At 43.6% G+C, this 27,781-nt stretch overlaps 1 protein-coding gene across 1 annotated transcript; it reads left to right on the top strand.

Annotated features, from left to right (window-relative positions):
• The first annotated feature begins 68 nt into the window (after positions 1-68).
• igsf9b (immunoglobulin superfamily, member 9b) lies at positions 69-27,679 on the top strand. Its single transcript, XM_008280834.1, has 22 exons — positions 69-250; positions 6,881-6,976; positions 8,916-9,122; positions 15,957-16,103; positions 17,164-17,315; positions 17,514-17,631; positions 17,996-18,137; positions 18,484-18,629; positions 18,756-18,898; positions 19,011-19,151; positions 19,226-19,342; positions 19,436-19,586; positions 19,705-19,816; positions 19,924-20,099; positions 20,200-20,438; positions 20,621-20,705; positions 20,807-20,977; positions 21,565-21,601; positions 21,872-25,237; positions 25,385-25,554; positions 25,745-25,947; positions 26,158-27,679. The coding sequence occupies exons 2-21, from the start codon at positions 6,916-6,918 to the stop codon at positions 25,933-25,935; spliced, it is 6,072 nt and encodes a 2,023-aa protein (XP_008279056.1). The 5' UTR covers positions 69-250; positions 6,881-6,915; the 3' UTR covers positions 25,936-25,947; positions 26,158-27,679.
• The last annotated feature ends 102 nt before the right edge of the window (positions 27,680-27,781 follow it).

Here is a 27,781-nt window from a genome sequence, read left to right as displayed (position 1 = left end):
TAAGTCAGATAACCATGGATGTCGAGGATTAATTTTATTTTCTCTTGATCTGCGCACGGACTGGGAAGAAAAAATGTGACCACCTGCGTTTGGTTCAACGCCCTCTTCTTTATCTTCTTCTTTTTAGTTTTAAAAGTTTTTGAATCTCCCTGAAGAGAATTTGGTCTGCTACAAGACTAGTCTACAAGAAGAGCATCAATGGATTGAGAGATTGTACTTTGAGCTTCAAGTGAAAAGTGCCTCAAGCAAGGTAAGGAGCCACAACATCATCCTCTGCAGGCCCTTCCACTGAGCACAGAAAACACCTTGTAGTAGTTTGTGTCCAGTCTAAAATAGATCAGCAACACTGCTTCGGCTGCTTGGATAGAAATCTCTGTAACTTATCTGCAGTGTTCTTATAACCACTGATCGTGAGCCCTCTGAGTGGTGCTTACATTACTGTCTTTTGTGTCCTGTTTTATAATTATAATGTTATCAGTGTGACCTATAATTTGCTGTGCCAATAATCTAGGCTCCGTAGATAAGATATAGTGACATAAAAGCAGGGCACACTTGGTTATCTTTGTACAACCTTTGGGTATCACTGCCACCACTTGATATCTAAGAATGAGTGTTTTTGTCATGGTAAGCCACTGTGAATGGGTTTAACATGTTGTAAATGCCCTTAAATCAACACTGTTCTCTGTGTATATAGTGAGAACAACAACCAGTCAAACACAGTGTTTTTTTTTTTGTTATTATTATTTATTTAGGGCTCCCAGCTCAGCTGTCATCAGACTCCCTGACTCAGACAAAAGATGCACCTGTTTTCTTTTTAATAGGAGATCTGGGTGGTGACATAAAGGGATGTGCATCAAAATTCACTGTAGGGGTGCAGAGATAAAGGGCTTGTTGCTTGGTGTTTGGTCTGTATGGACCAGACACTTTTATCAGGCTTGCTACTCTGCATGGTGCAATGTGCTGAACTAAACCAATTTTCAAGTGTTTTGTGTAGAGAACAGTCGTGTTGAGCTTTTTGCATAATATGTGGCACTTGCTCCACTGCTCCCCATCCTTTGTTTTTGTTGTGCTTGCTAATACTGATCCGTGAGAAGGGAGGCGCATAGAGGGACACATCACTGTTGATGCCTTTAGTCCCTTGTGTTAGGACGACTGTGTACACTACAGCGCAGGCAGTTTTTTTTTTTATTTATCAGAAGAAGTGTTCTTTATGCTTATTCAGCTTGCAGATTGTCAAAGGTTTTAGTTGCTTTTTATGTTTTTAATATAAATTCTAACATGTGTTAATCCCTTAAAAAATACACCAGTTAAAAATATTTACTCACAGTCTGGTTTTCTTGCCAAAAAAAAAGCTTTGATTGCTTTTGCATTATTTACAAGGAGACAGCCATTTTAAGAAGCAGTTATGCATTCTGCCAGATTATTTGAAGTTAATGTTCAGCAGTATCATCCCGGTCCTCCAGCTCAACATGAAGTCTGTGCATGTCAGATACCAGCTCAGGTGTCATTTTAAACAGAAATATTCCACGTTTATCAGCATGCAGAAAAGCTTTGACATTTAACTGGTGTATGTAGCCAACTGTCCCCTGTAGCCAGATCGTCACGCTGGAGGAAATTGATTGTGCTGAGAAACAAATTATTCATGAGCTGACAGTGGTTACTCCATTTTCCTGTCGCATTAGTGGTTAAGATAGAGTTTGGAGTCCTCCGTGGTGGATGCAAGGTAGTGATACGGTCCTGAAGCTCACTGGGTACTAAAAACTATACAGAAAATGCACAAATAAATGAGGCAGGTAGAAAAAAATAGCAAGGGGTGATTAGAGGAAAGTTCGAATAAAGTTTAAGGGCCATGCAGTGTTCTAAAAAATGAACACCATTGTATTCATTTTGCGTCTCATTACTTTTAGTTTTAGAAGCCTTTACATCCCTGCGCTAATGGCGGTCTCTAAGTAAAGCAATGAGAACCATAACACTAAACTACTTTGGGCCTGCATTCTGTGGAGCTCCTTTGTGTGCCATTGATCTCCGAGTTTTAAAATAAATCCAGTGCCGTGCTTCAACACTAGACTTCTGAGTTCGTGACCTTTGGCTTTAGACCCTGGTTTCCTCACCCTGTCTCGTCTTGAAAGTAGCTTTATGGGGCTGACCTGCTCCCGGGAGTTGGGGGCAGGGGAGGACAAAGACTTAGGATTTACAAGAATGATGTTAGCTGCTTTGGTTTCACTGGACACTTATGATTCTGTTCCCATGGGACGGCTGAGCTACATGACTGTGAATCATCCTTGGAAAAACATTAAATCAGTCCATTCATTCGGGAAGCACATGGGTGATTTATTTGCATAATTTGCAGTATTGTTCTGCAAAAATGTGCAGAAAGGTTAGTACTGTTTGAGTGTGTGAGTAAAACATTCAACCAGTGCTGAGTAGTCCATGTTGCTATACCTTTTAGTAGCATGTGTTAGTGTACCAATGATCCCTATGTTAATCCATATGCAGCAGGCTTTCCCCGAGAGACTAGGACTCTGGTCCCGTGCCCTGCGTGCGCCCAGCTCATTTCCTTTAGTTAAAGTAAATGTCAATACAGTTTCCAAACTGGGTTGCTGTGCCAGGGACATAATCCATGAATTGACTGCTGTACTATGCAGGCTGGTCCAACCAGTCGACGCTGGATTGATGGTTTTCAACCCATTCCTGTGTTCTCACGCAGTATTTGTGCAGAGCTTTTATCTTTGTTGTGGTTGGCCGTGTGATGTTTCTTCTGTGCACCTGTCAAAGTTTCCCCTTGAGTAACGCTTGTAGTTCCTGCTATTGGCTGGTTTGCGCTGAGGCCTGTCAGGATTAACAAGGATTACTAAGAGAGTAATGCTACTGCTTATCAGGCCTGTATCTGTCACCAGCATCACTGATGGATCTGCTTAGGTACAGAGGGATAACACACACTCTCACACAGATTAGGTCAAAAGTTCGCTTTTTGTGTTGAGTTTTTTATGAGTGCCAGCGAAGTCAGTACAGAATCTGATAATGTAATTGTCTCTTAATTAAGTGTGCAAGACAGATGAAGGGACTACAGTGCTATTTATGGTATCTCTCACATTTAAACTTGTAACTTAAAAATCCTGAATAGAAATTTATCTGACAATTCTGTAACACAAAATCACCACTGGTCTGCTCTGTAACAGCTGAATTGCGAAATTATCCAGCCAATCTGGTTGTTGCACTGATGGAGTATTGTGAAACTGTGCTTAGAATCTGTAGGGGTAATATGCTTTTTTAACCTTATTTTGGGGAAAAGCCACCCAACTTTATAAGCACTTTATATCGGATTTGATTGGTCATTCTCTATGTGCAGTTTTATAACCCAGTGACCATTCATACTACAGTTGTGGCTTTGGTCTTGTTAGCCTGAAATAACCACCCTGGGGTATTACTGTGACGGCTGCCAAATGTTGAGACTTGTCTATAAGGACTTTGAATTAGAATTCGACCTATTACAAAGTGTATCTTGACTTTTGCATTATTCAGTTTACACCAGCCTGAATAATAAAATAGTGTGACACAGAGGCAATGCATATGGAGAGGTCAGGCCTACCAGCTGTTACAGCTGACAGGCTGGAATCAGTGTCTTGGTAGCATTAGATGCAAGACATGTTTGTTCATCCATCCATCTGCCCAGAATCAAGACTCTGATTCTAGGAATCTTTTCTTCCTAATTTTATTACATGTACTTTCGTAAAGTATGAATCTTTGTGGTTTTATTTTGAGTCAAGTACTGTTACCAAAGTTGTTACCAAAGCTGTGAAATGATAGACACAGTGGAGACAGGGGGAAAAAAAACAGCTTCTACAACAGAGGCAGATGGGGATCAGATACCAAGAAAAGATCTAAGTTGCTCTGGTTTGGAGTGTCACATGCATCCTCCATTAAAATGTGGAAAACACAGCCTGCTGACCTTCCATCAAGTCAAGCCTCCATGTTGTCTCCACCAGCAGAAATTGTATAATCCCAGTGGGCTGACTTGTGTGACTTGATTTACTAGTGATTGATTACTGCACATCTAGATGACAGCATGTCCTTGATTCGTCTCACCAATTTGATCTCTAATTCAATTACACTATTAACACTCGGAGCAGCAGGGCAGGATTAGGCTGGGTGTCACAAATGTACCGTCCAGAAGGCTAAGTCATGACTAGATCCAAAGCAATTTGTGTCAATGAAATCCTGTGAAACAGTGAACCACTAAACGGTAGTCACATGCATGTCAGTGAGTGAAGCTGGATTTCACTGTGTTTCATTCTAGTTCTTTCACTGCTTACCTGCAGTAACCTTTTCTAAGCTCGTGACAGCTTCAATGTTTAGTCATGTTGAGTTTAAATGTAGCTAGCACTTAAAAGATGAGCTTGTTGGTGTCATCACTTTTTACCTTTAAAAATCACCTGTCCACTCTACCTCAGATGCCCTTGTGATGAGATTATTGGAGTCCATGAGTAAAAGTCTCTGACATGCACACGTATGTACGGTGCACTCTCTCACTACTAAACCATCAAATCAAATCAAGTTTATTGTCATTTTGCTGTACCTACACAGTAGTACAGGCAAGATGAGAGAGTGTTTCTTCAGGATCCAATAACTTAAAGCAATTTAAATAAAGAGGTGTTTGCATATCCAGATCAGCAGTTCAGCATTCTGACAGCTTGTGGCATGAAGCTGTTGATCTTTCTGGAGGTTCATGTCTTCGATGCTCCAGAAACATTTGCTTGATGGTAGCAGTTCAAACAGTTCCTGTCAATGTTCAGTGCCCTGCTCCTGCAGCAGCTCTGGAAATGATGAGGCATAATTCACAATTTTTCTTCTTGTTCATTATGATATGTAAATTATAACTGCTTAAAGGTCGTCAAGTGCTATTGTCTGATTTCAGGTTGCTGTTGAGTGTTTGTTGACTTGTGACAGAATGAGGGTTCTTGACGTTAACATGTGGGTTCCTACTGAGGCCCTCTCTGAGCACATGCCAATTAAATAGCCTTGCTGTGCTCTGCTGCCTGAGGAAATAACCTGGTTGTCCTCCGTCTACTCCTGCACCTGCAGACAAAACCCCCTCCAGGCGTCCTCTGTCTGTCTCTCTCCACCAGACAGACACATATTCCGGTGTCGAAGCACAGCCACGCAGGCACGTGCAAAGACAAGATGTGTGATGTCTTGAGGTAGTCAAAAGTCCCCTGAGGACTAAATATGAGCTAGTGTTATAGATACATAATAGGATTTGCTCAATTGCTTATCATGTTGCCAGAATGACTGTGAAGATGGCAGGCAAGATGATGCAGTGATGTGCAATCACTTCCATCATGTTTTTTTTGTTTTTTTTTGGACTGCTGGAGGTGACACACAAACGATTAGACGGAGCAGATTTATTTCTTTATTTTCTGAATCCATTATAAGAGTGCTTTTATTCCAACACCCCTACTGAGCAAACATTATTCGCTCAGTAGGCATAATCCTCTTCTCATTTCAAACATTGCTCTAAAATGATTCTGCCATACAAACATTTCTGACCACAACTGTTAATTGTGCCCCACCACCCTCCGTTTTATCAGCTTTTACTGTAAAGCCAACCCCACTCTAATGTGTTTTTATCCTAATTCTCTTCGGCGCTTGGTCTCGTCTTTCTACTTGTTTTGGAAAAGTGCCATACAAAAGTTATTACAGTGCCTCTCTGCCAGCCCCAACAGAAACAATCCTGGTGTTGGTCAAGTGTAAGGAGATAAATGCATCTTTTTGCTCTTCTATTCTTGGCTGTTTGTTTGCACAAGCGCTGCTAAGAGCCTCCATCAAGTGATTCACTTGTCCTGCACGTCTGCAGCGCATCTCTGGTTGTATCAGCAGTAATATCTAACACCTACCTTCTTTCTAAGAATAGCCTCCTTCTTATATTTCCTAAATGAACTTAAAGTAATAAGCTGGTATTAGGGGTACTGGATGGGGTGACTTGAGGCCGTGGTGTGAGGACTTCCATTATGTTTGAAGGACAACAACTTAAAACTGTCCCTCCAATCCAATTTGAGCTGGAGGGTCTCACGAGCTGCAACAGCTGTTGTCATCGTTCAGGCTGTGAAGTAGGCCCACAATTTGTGCAAGTGGAGTCCTGTGGTTTGGGCTCATTAGGAGATAAAAATCAGTGGGTTTTGTTTGTGCGGTTTGTGCATTTTGTAATCAGCTGAAACACACCTGATGCTGCATGCTGCTTAGTATGTGCTGTAGTTAGTGGAGTCTTGATTAAGTCTAAGGTAAGCCACGTTGTTATTGGCGGCCTAATTATGGTACTTACGTTCCTTCTTTAAACATTGCTGATAAGATAACATCTGGAATTGCGAGACTCACCTTTCAATATTACTCGTGTCACCTGTCAATTGCTGTTGGCCTATTTAGTGTGAGACGAGACCTCCTGGATGAGCTGGACCAATCACAAGCACCAGGTTAATCTGTACGTACACTTAGAGCCTTGTACAGGTCTTCTCCGTAGCCACACACAAGCACACATGCACACACACACACTTTGGCCTGTGCAGACAAACCTCCATAGGATGCATATTCGAAGCGACCTCTGTGTATTTGTAGCACTTGTTGAAATAGCTTATTTGCCTTAATCCAACCACAGCTCAGACATGCAATTTTCCACAGGATTATGTGTTTTCAAAGAATACAGTTATTTATTGACCAAGAAGCATCTGGAATGTGGTGTAGTTGTTGGATAATGAGTTGATGTTAACTCGAGGGATTACGTTTGTCTGAGGGGGGATGTGAGGGACGTCCTTGTGCAGCGGAGAATCTGGATAGTTCAGTAGTATTCTGCTGAAGTGTAAACGGGATGTGTGGTCTTCCTTTTCAGGTCGGGAGATGTGTGAAGGAGTGTGACGGACGGCCATGGGACTGGAGAGACGGTGGCTTCAGGCTGTCACCACTGCTGTAGCCATCTGTCTGCTAAGTGAGTATGCTAATGCAAATATGGATCCATCGCATACATTAACTATGCATTTCCATATTTCATCTCTTATCTCTCAAAATTAATGAATCAAAATGCTTTTCCCCTCCCCACAAACTGTTCATTCACAAAATGCATTGTTATTATAAAAAACGTAGACATTTTGCAAGACTGACCGTGTCGTCCAGTGGAGTAGGAACTGACATATGATGAGTCAAGGATTTAGCCACATATTGTAATGTGACACGCAACCAACAGCTGTCTTATAACGCTCACTTATAAACAAATTAAAAGTAAAAGGAGCAACAGATGCAAATTATTAGATTATTAAATAATGCAACACTGTTGCACAAAATTCACTTAACATGTATAAATAGGACTTGTAGAGATTAGCAGTGATGAAAGTCTGCCTTGTTGGGTCACATTTACATGATCCTAACTGTGTTGCCTCATAGTGTTACTGTTTGTCTTTAATCTTTGAAGACTGAGATCACTTTTACCACATGATGTAACATTACTACATTATCTGATACCTTTACTTTGAAGAGTTTTCAATGAAAGAGTCATTTTTATTTAATTTCAGTTATATTCTTTCAAATAATTGGTAGATTTTTTTTCTTTGCACATTTAACTCATTGTGTGTCAGAGCAATGGAAAACCACTCACAGCTGGTCCTTAAAGAAGACATAATACCCTCGGCTGGTCCGTAAGGAAGACATAACAAGAAAAGAGATCTTGAAAAGTAAAAACAAGCATACGGTAGAAATTGTATTGTGCTGAGAGTCATGTCAGATATTTAAACAAATTTGCTTTTTCATAAGACTTTCCTTTGGGACTCATTAGTTTGTGAGACAACCAGCTGTTTGCTCCATTTGTTTCTGCCATTTGTTTGTTGTTCCACCAAAAGTTTACATCGTTGAGCAACACCAACAAGACCTGCGTCTCTTGTCATGATAAAGCATCGCAAAACAGTTGGCATATGTCGCTGTTTAGCTGCCTACGTACAGTTTGAGTGATGAATCTGGCACAGCTCCCACTGCTGAATGTTGGAGAGAGTGAAGAGGAGGGGTTGCAGCACAGACATGAGTGGACGCGAGAGAATGGGGCCAAAATCCAACTTAAATAATATCTCTGGGTGTGGATTTAGATCAATCCTGGATTTATACTACCCCCAACCCTAGGCACGCTTCTGTGTGTGCGTGCATGTGTTTGCAGGGGGGGTGGTGGTGGGATTGATTGTGCTGGTCTGCAGACCATGTGTGTACCCCGGGGGGTGGTGGGATCTCGGCTGGGGCAAGCAGAAAGGGTCCTGCTGCCCTGCATCAGAGTATCACCACCAACCCCCCCGCCCCACCCCTCTGAGATTAAAGTAATCGCCAGGCCAGATGAGTAGTAGAGCAAACACTGGCACCCAGTTGCGCACACACCCACGTGAGCACATGGCGCTGAGGGAGAGACAGGGGAGGCTGCTCCAGGTGTCACTAATGGGATTGCTGTGTGTTTGCAGGCTTTGCAGCCATACGATCTTATCAGCAAATGGCACAAGATTGTTTTACATGCCCTCTGATGGCCAAGCTTTTAACACTCTGAGCATGTCATATTCAGAGGCTGAGCCAAACTCCAGTTCACCAAAGCATTTATGGATCAGTAATGAATGTTGTGAATGTTTCCCACCAGCTTCTCTGTGTATTGACCTCTTGCTGCCTGTGTGGTCATGCACCCTGTTCTTACCCCAAATGTTACTCCATGAAAACAATTTTCAAGGCCAAAAAATTCCAGAGAAATTAATCCGGTCTCTTTGACAGCCACAACTCTCTTTAAACGACCAAACAGAACATGATTTATGTGTTTATTGTCAATTTTTGCAGTTTATTGCCTTCTGTGCTATCAGCGAATAGCCAAATCCAGTGCTTTATCGTGCTTATTGCTGTTGTCTTTTCAGGTGTGTCTCAAGGTGCGGCAACCTTGGTTCGTGCCAGAGAGGGGGGCTCTGCAGAGCTGAGCTGTAGTCTCACTCCTACATCCAAAGAAGCCACCACCCCAAACCTCTTTCCACTACATGTTGTGGAATGGGTGCGTCTCGGTTACAACGTTCCCGTCCTCATCAAATTTGGAGTGTACGCTCCTCGTGTTCATCCAAACTATAAAGGTAAGCGTTATTCAGATGTGTTCAGTCACGCAGTCCTTTCAGAGAAGTGATGAAAGACTTGCTACGTGGCTGGCATTACACTCTCTTGAAGTAGATCTGTAACACCTCACATCAAATGAATCTTTTTTTTGATTGCTTTTGTAATTTGACTGCACACAAAAACCACAAAGTGAGCTTTAAAAGTATTTCTAAGTAGGAAAAAGGAAGAGCTGATCTCTGAGCTACCATCATGACAGTCTCTGACCACCAGTTGACAGATTTCTCTTGTCACGCTTCAACAGTTTCTTGGAAGCTGAAGGGAGGTGTCCCACTAAACTTTTTTCAGCTCATCTGTCCTGTGTGGGCAAAGGTAGACATAAAGAGGTTACACTGGTATTTATGAAGACTTGGGGAGGGGAAGTTTGGATGAAACAATACCCCAAATAGATAATCCATCCAAAGCACAGTCCCTGTAATTATGGCTGGTGTTCAGGCTGTGCTTCCAGACTGCAGTTGTGCGGCAGGCAAAAGGGGAAGGGCGAGAATGGATGTGTTTTAATGCAGGCAGTTAAAGGGGGGTGGGGTAGCTGAGCAAGAAGAAGGGGGATACCAGCAACGCTGCTCATGGGGGGATTAAGAGTGTAGGTGGGGGCCTGGTGGTCTGATGACAGTGTTTTATTAGTATGCTGAGGGGTGACCCAGTAAGGGGAGATTGTTGTGCTGGAAGGAGGATGGATGAAGCATTGGGAATAATGGGAGTTTTCTTGCTGGAACCCTATAATCCTGTCATTGTCTAGCAGAGTACAAAAGACAAAGAGGGGTATCACAACCTCCTATTGGTTTGCCAAAGCCAACAGGACTTCTAGGACACCCAAAATCCCATACTGTCCCAACTAGGTCACTGAAATATACAGGGAACCCCTCTTATTAAAATCCGCCTGGATATAGGAAAACATAAAGGAGGTGCTACAGAGAAGAAACATGTTTTCAGCATTGCAACAACTCAGGAGCCTCTCTAAAGTTTTACAGAAGCCAAACCACAAACAGACTCCCTCTAGCAGGCGGTTGGACTACATGTGTTTTGCATGTTAACCCTCTTGTAGCCCGTTAACCGTGTCATTGTTTAGGAGCAGTCATCTGATACACGCACAACCATACTGAAGCAAACAACACCACACAGAAGTGGTTCAGAGTAGAAGAATGTTTGGGGTGTCACGATGTTTTGCGGTATTCATCCCTTGTGTGTACTTGTATGATGTGGGCTTTGCCCCTGTCTGCATTGGGATCTTCATATCTCCCCTCCCACTGGAGGCAGATGGTAGCATGTGAAGCGTGTCAGTGCTGTGGCTCTAATGTATTCTACCCTCAAATTAAAATGTTGTGGGATTTCAGATTTAAGCACAAGACAGTCACGTCGACAGCCATTTCCTGATCTTTGTCTTGGCTTGTCAAGAACAGGAACAGAACAGGAAAAGGGATGATTTTCATCTTGAGTTCTAAGATCAAGAAATGGCTAAAAGATCAAGAAAATGAGTTATGGGCAAAGCGGAGACCTACGCTAGGGGGCTAGGGAGGATTTACAGCATAATGGCTGCTTCCAACAAAGCTGAGTAAGGTGTCAGACAGAATATGGAAATACTAAATCAGTATTTAAAATGAAAGTGTAACACTTTTTCCTTTGGTGGACTCATTGCATTGCAAATGCCGCTCAATGAAGTAGGTTTAAATAAACCATTAAAAGCATTCCCCAATGCAATCTCTCTGGTCTGCTGCTTTGTCTCAGTCTCACTGATGCTATTGGCAATTTTTAGCAACTGAGATGAAAGAATTGGAGCAAGTTATATCTGGGATTCCTGTTTCAGTCCATTAAACCAACTATTTTTTGATATGATATCAGGTGTACTTGAGATTGTACTGTATTTGAGGAGTGTCACGACTACACAACAGCGTCCTTCCATCGACCCCGTTAGACACCAGCCTGCCTAAGCCTCAGAGACCGTTTCTTGTCTGCTTCAAGTGAATCAGGAAGATATGGGTACCTCTCATCCCTCTTCCTCTCAGTTTCACGCCAAGCATGCCCTGGAGGGTTGAACATTAGTCAGCTCACAACAAAGAGGAAACAGCCAGATAAACTCTGACTGACACACTATTATAGTCTGTTTGAGTTGTATTTGTTGCAACAATATGGTTGAGTCTCACAGTGTCAGGATGGTTTACTGTTGCAGGGTTAGATCAAATGTCTCCTGTGTGCTGAAGCAAATCAGTAGAGACTGTGAGCAGAGGACTCTGACCTGAGGTTACAACGACAATGGGCAAACCCCCAGATCTCAGCAGGACTCTCAGTGTGACCTCTGAACACTGGAGAAGTTAAAGCCTGCATTCGTCACACACATGCACAAATCACGTACACATTCATATACTTACCAATGTGCACACACAAACCCTGAACTCTGTAACCTTTCCCCTGGTAAACCTAGGTGGAATTTAATATTGAACTACTGTGCTTTTGCAAACATTCGTCTATTTGACAACTCCAAAAGCACAAAATTAGCCCCGCTGAAATGTGAAACTGATCACTTTGTCATCTCCAACCTGTTTTTCTGCTACAACTGGACCAGGATGATGTCAAGTAAACAATGCTGTAATGAAAGAAGAATAGATGCTGGCTGCAACTTGGGAATTTCATGTTCACCAGCTTAGAGCAGCAGACCATTACTAAGACTCTGTTACCTCATGAGTTAGGTGTGTCCCAGGCTAGATTCATTTTAAATCCTGCTACACTGTAGATACATAGTCCAAGCACCATGCATGCTCTCTGTGAACAGTTGGAGGAGTTGCTCAAGCAATCCACTGCTGAGAGATTACTTAAATTTATGTAAAAAGTTTATTTACTAACAACGAAAGAACTGAACAACTACAGCAGTCAACTGACAGTTATTTACATCAGTGTTATCTCCTCCTGACCTGAAAACGAAACTCAAGTTCTGCACTAGAAAACAGTTCAAATACCTCCTGTAATCTCTGGATTTTCACTTCACAGATCTTAATATTAAAACTAATACTTTGTGATCATGTACAAGAGCTAATGCCTGTGGTAAGTTGAGTTGCCGCTGTAGTGAAATTCAGCACGTGAGCTGTGTGTGCTTGCTAGTTCAGGGGGTTAACAGAGCTGGACAGAGCGAGAGGGACAGAGTTAACTGTAATCTATCTCACGACAAAGAGCTATTCATAAGAGGGTTAAACTGATTAGGGGGACAGGAGGATTGAAGAGAGAAATTTGGGGGAATGGGAGGGGGGAGCTGTCAGAGGCAGGGGGCCGGTCCCAGACTTATGATTGTATTCAAATCAAAACACATCCCACAATGCACCTCTGCCCGTCTCTCTTATGCACATACGGATGGACAAAGAAAAGCAGTGCTGATGCTTCTCCAAACAGAATAATCTGTCTTCCTCCATAGTTACCCCTGCTATTGTATCACATGAAATTCACAATGCTCCATGTATTACTTCATCAGTAAGTATCATTGAGGATCCCCAGTGCAAAAAGCACATGTGGATTCCATTTCTTTGACACAATTAAAGGCTTGTTTTAGAACTGTACTTGCCACAAAACTGAAAATATACGATATACATGTAAAGGAAAATGTTATACATCTTAAATGTAACCAAAAATGACAAGATTTATGAGAGTAAAAAACATGTGCTATAAACTATCCCCACCTCGGGTGCATTGGAGTGGTTTCACTTGCAGAAAAAGCCACATCAATCTTGTGTGAAAAAAAAGAAAAAAGGAACAGGAGATGAGATCAGTGAGACTAGACCAGCTACTGGCCAGCGGCAAGGCTCTGAAAGCTGAGTCGTTCCCAAACTGCCACCCACTGGGTGAGAACCTGACTCTCACTAATATGAAGAGGGTGCGTCTTAGAGGTTCAAACAGCACTGCTGGATTAGCGTTTCCATTTTCTACCCTTGGCCGCACTGCAGTCCAACCTGTTGGAAACAAGGGCCCATTTTAAGATAGACTGGAGCTGTCATGTGATAGCTGCTGGAGGAAAAACAGTGAGGAGGAGGAGGCTTGACACAAGATGGAGCAGCAGCTATTGTTTCAGCAGTTCTTTCTGTCCGCCGTAGAGTCTAATTATGTTTGTCTCTTGAGGAGGACTCATGGACACTGCTAGCGTAGGACCAGGGGGAGTGATGAATGTGTCTGCTGTGGTACGGAGGTCACAAAGGTCAACTCCTCATTGGTTGTCAGTGGATTATCGATGGCTGTAATTCGAGTAACCTCTCTGTAACCTCTTGTTCAATTTCTCTTGTATATAAAACAGGGTGGGTTTTCACTGAGAGCGTTCTAATTTTTCAGCTCTTGTACTCAGTTATTGAAGCATATTTACGTTTTATCTGTGCATCAGGCCGTCAGAGAGAAGAACAGCCTTTTTTCGTTCCTCCTTAAGGCAGAGCACCTGCCGAGTGCCATCTGAGATTTCAGTTCAAGTCCCAAGATGCTGCATTCAAATTTAAATAAAGCAACATTTGTCACACAGCCACACTGTTTGTCCACAGGCTGAAAAGAATGGTCGCTCTTTTGCTGCCTCTCATTAATTTCTTCTCCCATCTTTTGCTTCTTGTGCGCTTGGATGTGACACAAGAGTGTTTTTTTAAAAATCTAAACATGTTTCCTCCCACTTGTAATTTTTCAAATCTGTGACAGTAGAAACCCACCCCCTGCACGATCGACCCGCCCTTACCCATGTTTGGCTGTGCCGTGTTTCTACAGCAACTGAATTCAAATCTAAACCTACAGCCCGGGCTTTCCTTGGTCTCGTCACTATGGCAACCCGAGAGAATGAGGAATGGGGGGCTGCCGTCTCTTTGTAGTGATGGACAAGAGGGAGGCTACGAGAAAGGGTTAAGCGTTCGATAGCGAAACCAGAGTTCCCCTGTGTGGACCCAGGGGGCAGGGCACTTGCCGAATTTTGAAAATCAACATGTATACACACCCACGTGCTTCTGAACCCATGAGATCAGTGCACATGATCAGTCAGTGGGATTTCCATCAGCTGCGCTTTGGAGGTGCATTTAGCCGCACAATGATCTGTAATATTTGCCCACACGAGGATTAGGTGTATTTTAAAGAGTGTGATGTTGCACGTGGAAGTGTTTTTCCTATTAGCCTGCAGTGGGCGATTAATTCTGTGTCTGATTAGAAAAGGTTGCAGAGGAAATGGGCAGCTCAGGGAGGAGCTCTCATGGAGAGATAAGAGGAAAATGCCTAAAATTACCCCCATACCTGTTATCATCTGCCTGCACATTTCCCCTCTCGGAGCCCTGCCCAGTTGTTTGAAACATGCAGACCTGAAATCAGAAGCATTCATTTTATGGAGCCTCTAAGTGAGCACCGCCCATCAAACGTTGCCTGTCTTTTAGGAGGTCAGTCAATCATTAAACCTAACTATTAAGCACAGCAACAGCCCCAGTCAGGAATGCAGGGTTAATTGTTAGCCATTGTTGTCTGTCTTTACTCAGTGTGTGTTTTACCCTGTCTTAAGGCCATATACAGAGTTAAATGAATTGTAAAGCTTTCAGGCTGTGCTCCAGACACGGCTGTCTGGAGGGAAAAGCAGTGTGAATAGTGAGGATATTGTGTTTCTTGTGATATTGTTACTTGAAGGTTGCAGAACATTCAAAAATTCTCTCATGTTATGTACAATATCTATGCTGCAAGAGACAATATGTCTGTCTGTGCTTACTGTAAGATTAAACTAACAGGATGATCTTTTTTGTAGGACGTTATTATTTCAATACTTTGCAGAGCACTAAATGCGACACGCTGCATGTAACCAACTCATTCGATGCAAACAAGAGTGACGAGATGCTTGAAACGTCTCCACATTTCCCTGTTTACTTTCAAACTGCTTTGGCAGGGCCTGGTATGAGCAACGTGTGTGTTTCCCCCCTGCACGCATCCTCCTGTCGTTTAAAGCCCTGAGATTGAAGGGCAAAAAAAGAGTTCATTGAGAGACCGAATAAAAGGAGGGGGTGTACCCTGAAAACCAGGCTGCAGTCACCAGGCAACCAGCAGATCAAGTTTCAAAGCCTGACAAGGAGTTGTAAGAAGTACAGAGAGGAGGCGAGGGAGCGGGGTATTGGGTGCATGTGATAGAGAGATGTTTGTGTGTGTGTGCTCGTGCACGGATCCATCTGTGTTTAAGGGTGTTCACACACAAGCTCGTAGTGTGTATCTGCTGTGCCTCATGTGATTTACCTCTGTCCATCGTCTTCGCGAAAGAGAATCTGGTGACTCATTTCAGTTCACGCTGTTGTGGATTTCCCTTTAAAAGTTGAAAAAAAAAACAAAATAAAAAGGAAGAGCTCAAACACTTCTTTTATTTTGGTGATTTAATGAAGCTGAATTCAAGTATTCCTGGCATGCTCATCTTAGCTCTCCACTCCACCGACCAAACCCTAAATGACAGGACACCATTTTCATCTGTCATCTTGCATATCATTATAATCATCGCCTCAGTGATTCATGTGTTTGCACTCCAACTCAGAGCCACTCATTTCTCGTTCTCTGAGCTAGATATTTTGTCTGCCACCTCCACTGCTTCCATAAATGTTAATTATGTTGTTTGTTATTTGCTGCAGACAGTAGAGCTGCAGTTGATCTTCACACTGTGTGTGGATTTGTCTGTTAGCAAAAAGCCTATGACTTTGACTGTGGCCTTTGTGACACTGGATGCCTGTGTCCTCTGCATGATAAGCCCTCTTCCTGCATATGCTGACTCTGCCTGTCTGCCTGTGTGTGTGCTGACCCCTCTCTCTTTGCCCTCCCACCCTCACCTCCTCCCACAGGCCGTGTGTGTCTGACCCGGGGTGCCTCTCTGCTGGTAGAGCGGCTGACCCTGGAGGACGAGGGCTGGTTCGAATGCCGCATCCTGCTCCTAGACAGCAAAACCGACGACTTTCGAAACGGCACATGGACCTTCCTCTCCATCACAGGTGCTGCACTGCAGGGTTTTGGGGACTTGGGAGCTGTTCCTTCAGTTTCTCATCATTGGCACTGTCCTTATTTAGAACAGCTACAGCATGGGACCTGGCTAGGACTGTGAAGGCCCTGGCTGAATTTCCTGAGTGTTATTGCAGTGTGTTAGGAGGTTCTGTGTGACGTACTGCGCACATGGTCATCGCATCTTGCTTCTGTCTGTCCTAGCCTGTTGTGAGCTATGGATAAATCCCTGAAGCCCTAACCCACCCACATCTCCCTCTCAATCAGTTATGCTACAGTACACGACTTCAGCCGAGAGTGTGAAGTTCGGATTTGCTACGATCGTATTGCAGTGAATGAAAGTCTGAAATGTGCTGCATCAGGTTGCAGATGACACCTTTATTCTACAAAACAGAATTACATCATTCATGTATTGAGTATCATAGGAAACATGTTACCTAAGAATCTGTTCACTAATCCCAAAGCCAAACCTTTATATAGAGCATTGTACACAGAGAGTGGTGACATATTTTATCCAAAGCTCTCTGCAATTCAATGATTGCTTGTATTTTTAGCATTGATGGTCTCACAGTACAAATCCTCACCGTACTGGATACTCAAATGTGCTCGCAAATAGAGGGCACTGCCTGCCAATCCATGTAGTTTTATTGGGATTTGCTGCGGTTTGGTGGTATCCTACTTATTCTGCTCGATGTGCAGTCTCTCTTTTCAGATATAATGACAGTGACTTGTAAAAATCTCTCAATCTCATTGAGTTATAGTGATAACCTAACATTCAGCTGTACATCTCCACACAGAGGTGCACAACAAGATGCAGGGAATATCTAGATAAACTGAATTGTAGCATCAAACCAGTTGCCACTGAGCACTAATGTGGGTGTGCTGCAAGTGGTGCTTCACATCCATGCAAATCACACCAAGCCTATTTAAGTTTAGGTGTTTTAAGAATTTCTGGAGAAGTTGTCCAATTACAGATGCTTCGTTTGTGTTCTGTTTCCCCATTTGAGTATGCAAATAAAGAGAATTATTCCATCTGTTCTGTCTTTGTTCTAGCTCCACCTGTGTTTATCAAGACACCACCAACTTTTGTGGAAGTTCTCCTCGGAGACTCGCTGACTCTCAGCTGTGGAGCCCATGGCAACCCTCGACCAACTGTTGTCTGGCATAAAGATGAGAGCCCAATTGAGAAACATGAAAAAATAAAAGTGAGGAGGATTAACAGATGGCATTTGCAGTATTCTAATTAAATACTTTATAATTAGCATTTTCTGCAGGAGTCGTAGCTTTGATGTTTCTTTGAAGCAAACTGCTTTGTTGTCCTCACCGTGACTACCTCGTAATCTTCCTCCACCTTTTCTCTTTGTCTTTGATCGTCTCTCTCTCTTACCTTCGCCCTATTTCAGGTGCTCAATGGTACCTTGTCTCTGGCGTCTGTCAGTAGAAATATTTCAGGAGTGTACAAATGTCACGTGTCCAACACAGAGGGGAACCTGACCCACTCTACGCAGCTGCAGGTCAAAGGTCAGTGTGAACTGTCCATCATCAGGCAGAATCACTGCTTATCTCATGTTGGACAACAACACACAACCTTATTGTTTTGAAAGTAACATCAATCACGGCAATTTTTTTTCAGATGAATTAACTGCTGTGGTCACTTTCTTGCCATATATGATCATGCTATCATACAGAAACGTACAGTTGATACAGTTTGAGCATCATATATACTGTAGTCTATACTGCCACCTACAGGCCATTTCCTGTTTTGCAATGACTTAAAACTTAACACTGATCTGTCAATTAATCTTGGTCACCACTTGCTGCATCACTGCAAACAACTTTATTGTGTTCATAAGAGTGTCTTATTTTTTCCTGCTTTTCCAAAAAGGTCCTCCTATTATCATCATTTCCCCGGAGGACACCACGCTCAACATGTCCCAGGATGCAGTTCTGCAGTGTCAGGCTGATGCCTACCCTTCAAACCTCACCTATGAATGGATGAAACAAGGACAGAATGTTTACCATATTGAGTGAGTCCACATCTTTATAAACATATTCACAAATACTGGAAACATTTACTTCAGTGGAATACTAAGAACAATATTTAATGGAATCAATTGAGCGTTTTTCCAAAGCAAGCTGCTAATGCAATCAATTCTAATTAGATTATTTATAAGACAATTATATCATTTGGGCATGAGCACACTGTAAACCTGGGACAAAGGGGATTGTTGCCCAGATTAAGGTGCCACTTTAAAGGGTATGCTCAGACAAAGGACCTTTATAAACCAACCTCTTTCTTTGCTACAACAGAGAGTTTTTGTGTCATTGTCAATTTGATCAAATCCTAAAATGCTCCATCTTTTGTGCCTTTAGGTCCCTTAAGTCCCGAGTGAAGATTTTGGTGGATGGGACACTTCTTATCCCTAATCTCATCCCAGAAGATGCTGGCAACTACACATGTATCCCAACTAATGGGATACTGACCCCACCCTCAGCTTCTGCACATCTGAAAGTGAAACGTCAGTCTGTTATCTATGAATTTCCTGAAACCCTGCTGATCAGCATCTCTGAGGTTGCTCACATTTTCTAGCATGCCATAATTTGTGATTACTTCTTCTTTCTTTTTTTTTTACCCTTTACCTTAGATCCTGCACGTGTAGGTCGAATGCCCCGGGAAACATATTTGCCAGCAGGCATGGAGGGTGTCATTGTCTGCCCTGTTCAGGCTGATCCACCTGTTCTGTACGTCAACTGGACCAAAGACGGGAACGATTTGAATCTTGACAATGTAAGCTTTGTGTCATGGAAATAAAAAGTGTCATGAAGTGTAGATTTTCACAAAACTAAAAGGAGAGCTTGGAATTAAATTACATTTTTTTTTCTTTCTTTCACCTGTCCAGTTTCCAGGGTGGATGGTAAACTCTGAGGGTTCGGTTTTTATAACAACAGCTAATGACAATGCTGTGGGCATGTACACCTGTACGGCCTATAACAGTTACGGCACCATGGGCCAGTCTGAGCCCACCAAAGTCATTTTGCAGGTGAGGCTAGTGACTCTTGGGTTTAATTACAGTTAGACATGAGCAGAAATACAAAGACTCTCTCGCTCTTTCAGGACCCGCCATCATTCAGAGTGCCTCCACGGCCTGAGTATCTCCAGGAGGTGGGCCGAGTGTTGATTATCCCCTGCGAAGCCATTGGAGACCCTGTTCCGAACATAACATGGAGCAAGGTACAGGGCATTTTCTATTCTGATAGATGGCAGCGCTGCACAAACATTTCCTATTAATCTTTTATTTTAACTTGTTACTGTCCTTGCTCACAGATTGGCCCTTCTCCTCGTTCCCCATACACTGTGTTGGCTAACGGCTCCCTCCTGCTGCAGCCTCTCAGCAAAGATCACCATGGGGGCTGGGAGTGTTTGGCCACTAACCGTGTAGCGACTGTCGGTGCAGGCACTGTGGTCATGGTGCTGGGTAAGTGGGTCCACCCTGTTTCTGCAAACAAATATGTTGATATGTGACACCTAAATGTAATGTATTCAGATGTGTTGTCAGCAGTTTAAATTCACAAAAGGGATTTTCTGTTCCTCAGGCACCAGTCCACACGTCGTGTCCTCAGTGACTGTCACCACAGAGATGAACCAGGCCAACGTCTCGTGGGTGCCTGGCTTTGATGGTGGATTCACCCAGAAGTTCACTGTGTGGTCAGTATCGTACAATACATATGGTATAGCACAGTTCTCTGCTTCCAACAACAATCACAATGTTTATGCGCTGTCTTTGTTTTGGCTGTTTGGAATATTTTTTTCAGGGTCAAGCAGGCATCTAGGGGAAAACATGAATGGGCATCTTTGCCTGTGCCAACATCCAAAAACTACCTGCTGGTGACTGGGCTACTCGCTGGTACCGGCTATCAGTTCAGTGTCCTACCTCAGAATAAACTCGGCTCTGGACCTTTTAGCGAAATCGTAACCGTGCGAACTCTAGGTTTGTTCAAGTGAACTTATATTCTGTTCAGACTCACTGATGTGCCTTGTTTTTCTCTAAGCATGTGTGAGTATGAACTTTTATCCAATCTTTTTACCAGCTGTGCCAACAGACGCACCTACAGCTGTCACCACTCTACCAATCCTGGATCCTCCCATATTCCTGTCAGCCAACCGGACTGAACTAGGTGTTCTCCTCCAGTGGTTGCCTCCCGAGGCTCCATCGTCTCCACTGACAGGTTATGTGCTGCAGGCCCGCAGGAATCAGGGCCAGTGGGTCATCCTCAGCAACAACATCAGTGCCAATCAGAGTGAACTACTTGTAGAAGGACTGCTCAGGGTAATGATCAGTTTATATCTTACTCAGCACCTGGACTTTCCAAAAATCAGTCAGTATATCATGTTTGCACACCCAGTTATGGATAGATTATACTGTTTAGCTGTTGTGCCAAAGATTTTTAATGACAATGTTTGAAACAACTCAGTAACTCAGCACAAGCACCTGATCTGTCTTTCTCTCAGGACTCTGCTTACGATCTGAGGCTCATGTCTCGCAGTAATAAAATACTCAGTGAGCCAAGTGAGTCTGTCAACATATCCACCACAGGTAAGGGGCCTTATATAAATTGCCATGAGCATTACAAACAGCAGATTATTGGATATTTGCAAAAGTAACAATGTCCATTATTGACTCTGGTCTGATCACAGGGATGGAGATGTACCCACTGCGCCCAAGTTTTTTGGAGGTCATCCCTGAGCCGCTGTTGGCTGGTGTTGTAGGAGGAGTGTGTTTTCTGTTTGTGGCCATCATCCTCTCGTTGGTGACAGCATGCTACATGAGTCACAGGAGACAACGCAGGCGCAGGAAGAGAAGACAAGGTGAATGTGAATATGATTTCAATATACACTTTTTTTTTTTTTTTTAAATATTTGTAATGTTAAAAAAAGTAATAATATGTAATGGTTGTTTAAACTTCGGCACCCAAAAACCCACCAGCATTTAAAAAGCATGTTATATTTTTTAAATTGCCAAAATCAAACCATTTATTAAAGAATGGCTGGATTTTCAACTTCCCAATGGTCCTTGAACTTATCCTGGCTGACACATAAATCAAATCTAAGTTAAAAATCATGATACTTAATCAAAATTGTTTTACATGTCTCATTTTAAAAAAATTGCCAAAAATAAACATTGTGTACTTACCAAAAATTCTCCACTCCACTGTCCAACCAAGAGGCCATGTGTGACTTTGCTGTGACAAACAGTCATGTGAACAAAATTCAGGGGCTATTCTGGCAGCAACAAGTGCCCATAAACTGCTTGGGTTTTAGAGGGTTATATGTTGTTGATGAGAGCAAAGTTCCATAGTTGAATCCTGAATTTAAGTTAAACGTATGATACATAATTGGACAATTTCATCTGTACTGTTGTTTAAACTTTTCAATCTTTTCCCATGTTTTCATAGATGTGCCATCTGCCTTCCAGAAAAGCCCATCCCACGAGTAAGTGCACTTACTTTTATACCTGTACATTTTTATTAGACATGTTACTTCATGTATATTGCTTTTGTAATGTTGTGTGTTACACTCCTATTTATGGTTCTAATGTAAATCTTAACTAATGCAAGATCATTACAACCACCAGTAGACTGTGTTGAAACACTAAAAGCAGGGTCATTACAACATTCTCCATCTTCGATGTAGCATGAAATTCCATAATGTTATAAAATGCACCTGTTTTAAGCATTTTTTTCCTGTCTGTGTCTTATTCAGAGGTCGCTCACCTCCTCGCAGCCCAGACAGTGTCCTGAAGTTAAAACTGTGTCCACCACTTCCCTTCTTTCCCAACTCGTCCTCATCACAGTCCGATCGGTCGTCCTTTGATAAAGGCAGCCGTGGGGAATATCACGACCAGCGGAAACAGCTCTTGTCCAACTCATCTCCACCACCTCATTACACACTCTTTGAGAGTCACTTGGGGTCCCAGGCGCCCTCACCAACTGCTCTGGAGTCCATTTCCAGAGGCCCAGATGGACGATTCATTGTCCAGCCACTGCCAGAGGGTTCCAGTCCCTCCAATAAGAAAAATTTCAAAAAGGAAGTCCTGCAAAGTAATGGTGGGGCAAGTGGCTCAGGCAGCAACAGGACATCATTCAGGGATTCTCCAAAGTCAAGCAATTTAAGCTCAGAGAAGGACGAGAGAAAGGATTCTCCTCTCACTGTGGACGTCCCAGAGTTGAGCAGGCCTCCTTCCTCCCCTGGAAGAGTACGGGCCATGGCCAGAAACTTCTCCCGCCACGGGTGTTTTTACTCTGACGACGAACAAGGATCAGAGGCTCTGTTGGAAAGAGCAAGCTTTTATTCAGACAACAGCGAGAAAAAGCCCAGTGATTCTCTAAGGAGGTATCGCATGCCAGGCCACACTGACGATTTGTTCCCTAGTTTAGGGAGGAAAACAAAGCTTCTGGATAGAGACAGAGACAGACCTCTTCATTCAGGATACCAGCCTATGGAGAGTCAGTTGACTAATAACAGCACCCAGGTCTCACAACTTGACAGTGAGCTGGAGAGGGAAAGCATCAACAAGTGTGTCCAACTGGCAAAAGAGAGGGAAGAAATGGAGAGGGAGTTGAAGAGCTATACAGCTGAACAAAGAAGTCGCAGCCGTGGCAGAGAAGAAACAGAAAGCCCTCAGAGGGATGAGTCCAAGTCAGAGGATGAGCCTGTTTGGAAGCCACAAGATGTTAATGTCAGGCAAAAACACAGGCCTTCAGGTCAGACAAGTCGTGTGTCTGACTACAGGAGGGCATGCTACTTTGGCAGCACCAGCAGTCCCATGGATCGGCTCCCTACATCTCGCATACAGTGGGACATTAGCCCCGTTACATCTGTCACAAGCCTCATTCCTGTACAGACTCCCCGCGATGCCACATCACCCAGGTCACAGCATCATCGCACATGCAGGGAAACCACAGAGGACTCTCTTGCTGTTGATTCGTCACGTTCTCCGGTCACCCAGAACACATCTCTCCCCATGCTCTCCCCTGATGTCACCTCTGAAACTCCCGTTCTCTGTCTAGGAACACCAGACAGAGCCAGATCACTGAGTCCTCCTAGAAACCCAGACATATGCTTAAAGTCCAGGGAAAAGACACCAAATGGAAGCGTTGCTCCAAGGTCTAGACATTCATATGCCTATGCAGGCACTCAGCCCTGGGACTCAGCTGCCAAAAGTCCTTCAGCCACTATCGGGAGGCCTGAAAGTTCAGCTTCTGCACCATATAATCAGCCTGAGAGAACTGTGGAAGTAGACTACACATCCACAAGGGGTCCCAGTCCCTCTACTTACGCTACCTTACCCTATGAACATCATGGCATAGGGGCAAAGGCCAAAGATAGAGAGGCTCAGGGTCACGATGACCGACGAAGTTCGGGATTTTACTCTGAGTTAGAGAGAGAAGGTGTCCGAGCACGCTCCAGGAGGAGTGACAGAGGTCTTTTCTCTGATAGTCCTAGTCCTATCACAACCTTAACTCTTGTAGAAGAGGTCGAGAGTGACCAGTCTCAGTTTTCTGTCCCCAGAATGTCCGATTCCTTCAAGGCCAAGCCTGCAGCTCCATCTCCCAAAATGTCCCCACTCCAGACAAGTGCAATTCTTGAGTACCTGAGCCTTCCAGGTTTCATTGAAATGAGCGTGGATGAGCCTGTGGAAGAAGCTGAAGTCACAGACGACACTGGTCAAAGTTCAGAACTAAAGCCAGATAAACCAGTGGTGGCTAAGCCTGATGTCGTTCCTAAAAACTGGGAGGTTCATGTTCAGGAAAACCGGGAGACTGGCTCAAACCAAGAGGAGGTTTGCCTTGAACAAACTCATTCAGCAGGTGCTGCAGAAGCTACGTTTGATGCTAGTAAAAAACAAGGCTATAGACGTCTACTCTATGCAGAGCCTAGAGTTAGATTTCCTGATGACATGAGACCATTTTCACCTGCTCCTGGAAAAACTAGCAAGCAGCTATATGATGAGAAAACAAAAATTCGAGTTGGGAATAAAAGCACAGACAGGCCTGAATCCCGACTTGCATCTAGGTCAGCTCACACCTTGATGAGTGCAGCTAAAGGCATGGCAGATATAGTGTCAAAACACACACAGAGTTTTGTAGACAGTAGTGAGTTTTCATCTGAGCAATCCCAAAGACAAGCTACTCAGGGCAGCAGGACTAATAACATTGCATCACGAATATCTCAAGCCCCTGTGCCATTTCTAAAGAAATCCTTAAGCATAGGCCCGTGTAGGACTCTCTCAGGCATGGGACAGCCTCGTCCTTTCCTAAAGAAATCTATCAGCTTAGGCTCACAGAGGTGGGAGCACTTCGAGAGCCCAAGAGCATATATTTCTGAGAAATGCTACTGGGACGAGTTCCCACACCCAGATGTCAGGGTGAAGTCCTACAGTTTGGGTCGCATGCCGTCTTCCCTCCCCAGGCCAGGTCCTTCTTGGAGGGAGTATGTCCCATTCAGGCGCCCCAGCATGGGGAGCTTAGAGAGGCCTCATCACGCACAAAGATCTTTAGCTAGTCCTTCCTACCTCACTCCTTCTATGTACCCACCCAGACAAACCTCGGTCTCCCCAATGCTGGAACCCTGCGATCCACGACGGCAAGCCACTGTTTTCCCAGAGTCTGCCAGGTGGTCTCCCTCGTATCAAGAAACTCTGAGGTCTGCCCAGCATAAATATGTCCCCATGCCAACCTCCATCCCTGTCCCCCAGTACCAGCACTGGCCAGGACACAGAGGGGAGAGACCCATGGACTACAGGAGAGGACCCCCAAGGTCCTACCTGCCCAGGGGCATTAGCTGGCCCTCACCTTACTATCCCCCCTTCCCACCCAGAGAGGGAGAGAGCTATAGACAGCCAGACAGGATGATGGGGAGGGGAGGGGAGACAGAGATCCGGGAGGTCAGAGAGATCAGGGAGGGGGGGAGGGCCAGTTATGCCAGTCAGAGCAGCGGTAGGGGTAGTGCTGGTCTCTTCCGACAGTCCCTGTCTATCACTCCCACACTGCTCAGCTCCCCAGAAACTACAGAGGAAAATGAGCAGCGCAGAGCTGAGATGGAGCTGCCTGAGAGGAGAGCGAAAAGGTGAAACACCGGCACACCTGGAATAGCAAACACACTGGAATGTCCTCTTGGCAGAGGGATTTATTTATTTTGCCAAAATAACATTCATCTCATTGTTTTTGTTTGTGATTGCTGATGTCTGACCACTTGTTTTGTGTATCTCATTAGAAGGAACACATCAGTAGATGAGAGTTATGAGTGGGACTCTGCTGATGCCTGTGTGGACTCAGAGGTCCTGGAGGCCACAAAGTTTGATCAGTCACAAACAGGTTTTCGGAGAGGCAGGGGGGACCTGAGATATGATCAAGCTGGTGGCCTCCAGGATCAGCGACAGAAAGGTGAGCATTTCTTTTTACACCCTCAATGTGTTATTATTTTTTTGTAATGTTGCATGTGTCATTGTGAGTGTAATGCTTGATGTGATGGTGCTAGCATGTGTTCATCCTGTGCCCTTGTGCTGTGATTATTGTGAGCTTGTCCCATGACGTGCCCATCCATGCCTTTCCTGTCCCTGATGCCCCCCCTCAGGCCCGTCTCCCTCAGTCAGCCCACCAGTTTTCAACCCACCTCGCTGCCAGTACAGCCGCTCCCTAAGTGAGGCGCGTTTCAACGCTCTCCGCCTGGAGTACCAGGAGTACAGGCGGGCTCAGGAGTCCCATGAGCCCAGTCTCACCCCTGGCAACGAATCAGACTCTGACTCCAGCTCAGCGCTGCTCTAGCAGCTGAACTCGGTCCGTTAATTCTGCCTGCCCTGTCACCTCTTTCCTCCTTTTTCCACCTCTCACTGCTCGCCTGCTTGCATCCTCTTCTTGCCTGCTACTGTATCATAGACATGTAGTCAATCTGTGCATGACAAAACCTGTGCTCCTCAAATTTAAATCAAAACGCTTTGTCTTTTTAGGACTGTTCTCTAACACTGTACCGCTCTCTGTCTTCCACAGGTACATCTCAGACAGATACCAAATAGCAGTTTTAATGAACAGACAACAGCACTGTGGTCCTGGACTCTGTCACATCTCACTGGAGAACTTGTTTAAAGTTTCTATCCTTTGTTGCAGCAAGCTAAAATGAAGCAATTTAAAAAGACAGCACTACTGCATGCCATCAAATGTGACACTGAAGCTCCTCTATAGTTTTATTCTTTTTCTTGTACTTGTTCCACTGTGCTTTGCATATTGAAGCTGAGAGGGAGTTATTTATTTTTCCAAGAAGCTTGTGCAGCTGTATTTTGGGATTTAAAAAAAAAAAAAAAAAAAACCTTGACAATCAGGCACAAAGTTATGAAATGTTGATGAAGACTAAGAAAGGTTTACAGTATGAGAGTTGAGAAAGATCTGCTTTGTAAAAGCGGCACGTAATGAAGATTGTAAGCTGCGACACGCTAATGACAATTATGTAGTTCTGTGCCATCTGTCTGTGGGAATCTGTAATGTTGCCTGTGATGCCAATCAAACAGTGCTCGAAGCATCTTCACCACCATCTCCCTTTTAAAATGACAGAAATGCTCCAATAATAATAGTACTTAAAGATCGCAACTCCGATGATTCCATGGAAAATCTCCCTGCAGTTTGTATTACCCAACTTTCATATTTAAATGTTCACTTGCTGCTGTGATTTACGTGCTGGTTGCCTGAAATCATTTCCCACATATTGTCTGTCCCAGTAACATGCCCCCTGTTGAGACTTTTATTAATCAGCCTCCCAGTATTTGTTCAAAGTGTACAAATGTTTATATATAGTTTAATGTGAATGAATCCTGCTGTTGTATTGTATATTCATCATCTCTTCATCATTTCATCAGATGAGAAAATGCTACTTTACTCCACCTGAATCGGTCAAACTTTACCTCTGTGACTAAACACTGTAAAACTTGATAAGAAACACAGGGAAAATAATTCTTGCCTTATTTTTATAAATGTCTTGAGGACGGTGTCAACTGACAAGCTGTAATCAAACAAAACTGATCAGAAGATTAAATATGACTGAACACTCGTACTTTTTTTTTTTTACTCACACGATGAGTTTTTCTGTATATTTATTGAGGCGAGTTACGATATGCAACAATGTTTACAATTCACATCGCTGATGTGAAGGCAACACTGTGAATATTTCATCGGCTTCTGATTCTGTATTTGAATTACAAGTCTGTTGTTATGAATTTTGTGCCCATTAGCCTACGTGTTTTGTTTTTTTACTGAAATATGACAGAAGCTGTTTTTGTACGTCACCTGACAAACAGAGATTTAAAGACTATCTTTGTAGCTATACTTTGGGAAGAGTCAACATTTGTATTATATTTACTTAAATAACCCAGATGAAAATCCTCGCGTGGAGTGAGTATGCATTTCTGACGATGGCTTTGGAAGCTTTGTACAAACTGGAAATTTTTATATCTTGCCACACCTGGTTGTTTTTGTCATTTTTATATGTTTGTAATGAATAAATCATTTTATTCTGAATGAAGGAATGTTTATTGTTTGTCAGGTCTGTGGGGAAATTTTATGTTTCATTAAGTCAAATAATTAACATCTGCAACTGAGGTCCCATAACAAAATTCCATCCATC

This window comes from Stegastes partitus, unplaced genomic scaffold (assembly GCF_000690725.1).
Source record: "Stegastes partitus isolate 25-593 unplaced genomic scaffold, Stegastes_partitus-1.0.2 Scaffold211, whole genome shotgun sequence".
NCBI lineage: Eukaryota > Metazoa > Chordata > Actinopteri > Pomacentridae > Stegastes > Stegastes partitus.
Note: the sequence above shows the minus strand (reverse complement) of the source record. Positions and strands in the feature narration are given on the sequence as shown.

Excerpts from the sequence above, each read along its gene's own strand:
- igsf9b (XM_008280834.1), top strand. The coding sequence starts at position 6,916 with ATGGGACTGGAGAGACGGTGGCTTCAGGCTGTCACCACTGCTGTAGCC. Across the intron at positions 16,104-17,163 it reads GACCTTCCTCTCCATCACAG|CTCCACCTGTGTTTATCAAG; the intron begins GTGCTGCACTGC and ends TCTTTGTTCTAG. Across the intron at positions 18,138-18,483 it reads CAGAATGTTTACCATATTGA|GTCCCTTAAGTCCCGAGTGA; the intron begins GTGAGTCCACAT and ends TTGTGCCTTTAG.